The 3,843-nt window shown below is 38.6% G+C and overlaps 1 protein-coding gene across 2 annotated transcripts; it reads right to left on the minus strand.

Annotated features, from left to right (window-relative positions):
* Positions 1-386: 386 nt before the first annotated feature.
* LOC147607402 (uncharacterized protein At4g15970-like) lies at positions 387-2,926 on the minus strand. Of its 2 annotated transcripts, none has more exons than XM_086790582.1 (3): positions 2,667-2,926; positions 2,037-2,396; positions 387-1,111 (listed from the first exon to the last, which is right to left on the minus strand). In XM_086790582.1, exons 1-3 carry the CDS (start codon positions 2,922-2,924, stop codon positions 494-496), a joined length of 1,236 nt encoding a protein of 411 aa, XP_086646708.1. In that variant the 5' UTR covers positions 2,925-2,926; the 3' UTR covers positions 387-493. The 2 variants fall into 2 exon arrangements, with proteins under 2 accessions (XP_086646708.1, XP_086646709.1); XM_086790583.1 differs by having other exon boundaries at positions 744-1,104.
* Between the last annotated feature and the right edge of the window lie 917 nt (positions 2,927-3,843).

The following is a 3,843-nucleotide window of genomic DNA, read 5'->3' on the forward strand; positions in this document are numbered from 1 at the left end:
AATTTTCTTTAGCCGTTCCAAAAGTTTTCATTTTAACTATCTTTTTTTAAACGTGAAAATATATAAGAATTAGTACTTAATGCGTACTTAGTACTACGTTTTTCTTTTGCCAAAAATAGTACTTTTTTGGCAGACACCCTTTCATGCTTTCATCCACTTCCAATAAAACACATATTTTGGAGATTTTTTAAAAAAATTTAAGAAAGCCTTAGACCCAAAAGGATTTACCATTTCAACATGCGGAGCAATGGTGACAATACAATTGTGGGTCCTTTCCATAAGGGGTAAAAATAAACAAGGGAAAGAATAATATGGAGGGGATGTTTGAGAAACAAGAGATAAACAATAGAACTATTTCTCTCTTTACTTTACAAAAATGATGGCATATTTCAAAGTCTTCTTAAAGAAGAGAACCTAAAAGCAAAGGTACACGATTCTCTATGAAGGTATCAATGAAAGTGTGATAATAAATTCAATTAAAATACAAAGAGGGCTACTGCTCATTCCATGATCGTGGGCAAGCCCATGGCATCTTAAAATGGGGATCCTTCTCCAATTGTTGGACATTAACTACTCGTAAAGGATCTAATTGAGGCCTCTCTTTTGTTGAAGGCCCTCTTTCTATTTTATTATGTAGAATAGGTGTGGACACCATTGGTGTCGGTGCTAGGGAGGCGCATTGTTTCCATTCCTTCCACCCTTCAAGGATCATTCTAAGATCAATGAGTTTGGCATTCAAGCCCTTGCAACATGTGGCATGCATAGTAATGGCCTTAGTCATGTCGGTATCTTCGATGGCACAAAACCCACCAAAGAATTGAGTGTCTAAGAAGTGTAACTTCATGCCAATGCTTTTGAATGTGTTCTCAAACTTAATGGCATTCAAGATCCCTTGCTCACCTGTCTTGGGGTTTCTTTTTCTTTCCTTGTACCAATACTTATAGAACCTAATTGTCCTTTCATTAGCCTGCACATATCTAAAGCCTGCGTTTGGTTTGTTTTCCACATCCCAAGGTCTCCCATTGTAAGAATCACATGCAATTTGAAAATCTGCTGTTGTATCACTTTGTAAATGAGGGAATGGATCACGGAACCACAACACATCTGCATCCTATAAAACAAGATAATAACCATTATTTATTCGCTCAAGTTTCAACAAAGTAAGAGAATTCTCATTGATCCTTCCTTTAGCTTGCAGATTCTATGTAGGAAAATAGAATAAGAGTAGTGTTGATTGGTGATGCAAAATGGAACATCAAGACCAAGCACAACATTTATTTTACATTGAGCTAATGGTTTGATCATTATGATCATTGATGGGCTCTTCCTTTCAAGAAGAAAAAATATTAAGTAAACTTAGAAATAAAATGTCTTTATGTAGAATTTGGAGAATTTAGACAATGTGAGACTAACTCGGAGAAAAAAACACAGATATAGACAAACACCCAAGATCCAATCCCCATGTGTTCAAGCCCCACATGCGATGGGAATGAGATTATCAATCAAGAAAACCTAGCATGTTAAATTACATAGACACACCCCTCCCCCCTTCCTCCAACACACACACATACGCACACACACATACACATACAAAATATGTATCCCAAACCACCAAGATTATCGCCCTATATGCTCATCCCCCATGTGTGATGGGAATGAGAATATTGCTAAAACAAACATAGTACATTCTCCAATGAGTACAATGAATATTACCCCCAAACACCCCCCAACAAACGAACACACCCACACCCACCCATATAGTGTATTTTCCATGGCTAAGATCGAAAATAATGGTTGAAAAATTGGCTTGCCTTGAAATTAATGGTTTCTTTGGAGAAAAAAAAAAGGTTTGAAGCCGATTGATGTGTGGATTTTTGAAAAGAGAACCGCCATTAAAGCCAACACGTCTACTTTATTTTGACTTTTCTTTCGTGGGGAAAAATGTTTTTTTTTCTCTCTCTCTCTCTCTCTAGAGCACATGCAGAGACGTAGAAAGCTTTTCGCCCACGATATGAGAGCAAAAGAGGAGAAATTACCGTAAAAAGGAAGCTGTAGTCCATTTCCAGGACCGTCTTCAAGAAATCGAGCCTTCTCCATATCATTTTGATATAATCTTTGCTCATCAGAAGCTGTTCGCCAGAGAAGTTGACGCCTGGTGTTTTGATTTTGAGGCAGTGAGGGTGGATTGCCACGCACCGATCATAGGCTCTCTGGTCCAAACACACGATTATCAGGTGCCGTAGCAGCCTCTCCGTGCCATCCCCGTGGTGGAAACTCTCCAGGAACATGTCGATCATGGTGTTGTTCTCTGCCCATGCCGCATTCAACGTTGTAATTATCACTGTCCTGTTGGGCATCGCTGCCCTGTCAAGCACCTCCTTCATTGCCCTTAGATACTGCCCACAACGTCAATTTGATCCAATTACTCCATCAATTATGTTACAATGATCGATTGACTGTATTAGAGTATTGTTACCATTATTCGAGAAATTAATACAGTGCAATCATTGGTCACCTATTGTTTTTTACCATAATTAATACAGTGCAATCATTGGTTAGCTATAGTTTTACCATTAATCGAGAAATTAATACAATACAATCATTGGTCCGAAATTAAGCTCACAGGAAAGGAAGTTTGCGAAAGCTTCAATATTAAGCCACCTTACTTGTGTGGGATCATTGGGTTCATTATCATCATCGTCTATACTGAAAAAACTTCCGATCTGGAGGGATGGAAATGAGCTATAGAAGCTGATGGGTGTGGAGACAAGTGCCAAGTAAGACAAGGCTATGAAGGCGACACAGGCGAGGGCAAGCATGGTTTCTCTACTTTTGAGCGTTGAAGAAGGGAACCATCTGTCACTACAGGAAGTGCTTTCCATGGCTGCATGGATTCTACAGAAGGGGAAGCTGCAGGTGACCATGAGAGAGAGAGAGAGAGAGAGAGAGAGAGAGAGGGGGGGGGTGAGAGAGAGAGAGGATTATTCAAAATCCTTTGAAGTTCTATACTACACAATATAGACAAAGCTTCTATAGTGTTTCTATACGGCTTTTCCTTGACTTTTACTTTTGAACTCTAGGTTGACGTCACCACCACAAGTTCCTCAAGACACTAACCACGCTTTAATCTTTAATTTATGTGATTGATAACACCATGTAATTTCAAACTTCCTAAGCTATCACATGCTCCAACTCACAAGCCTCAACATAGTGCTTAGAAGAAAATCAAATCGGACTAGCATTAGGATAAAAAGAGTGCTCACAAGAAAATCGAATAGGATAAACATTAGGATAAATAAGGAGTATATATGGGCTTTGCTTTATTGGTTGCAGAGGGGACTAGTAGCTTGCTTATTGGCAAGAGAATACATTTTTTTCCCTTACAAAAATGTATAAAAAAAGCCCTTAATTGTGCCAAAAAAATGGATGTCGCAACCAACCATGTTTGCAATTTTCAAGATTTCATTTTCTATGGTCCTTTCAAAAGTTGGTTTTGAAGAAAGAACACACAAGCATGTTTTTTTGTGGTGATTTTCAAGAGGTTGTTGTGTGTCGTGCCATTTCAAAACAAAGAAAGGTCAACCATTATGTAGTAAGCATAGTGAGATGACTCCTTGCGGTAAGCTTACAGCAAGGTTAAGACAACGGTTGAGACAACACACGAGATTGCCACATTTTAGATTGCTATATATCATGAGGGCACAATATAAAGCAACCACCCACATAAAAATTATACATATCTTACATGAAATAGTTCTCTAATTTGGTGGTATAAAGCATGCCAAAGCGCACAACCAAGGCCTCTGCACTTAATAAAAGTATGGGTTTGGGAAGCATGGAAGC

This window comes from Cibotium barometz, chromosome 55 (assembly GCF_041138505.1).
Source record: "Cibotium barometz isolate CiBa-2024 chromosome 55, ASM4113850v1, whole genome shotgun sequence".
Classification (NCBI taxonomy): Eukaryota; Viridiplantae; Streptophyta; class Polypodiopsida; order Cyatheales; family Cibotiaceae; genus Cibotium; species Cibotium barometz.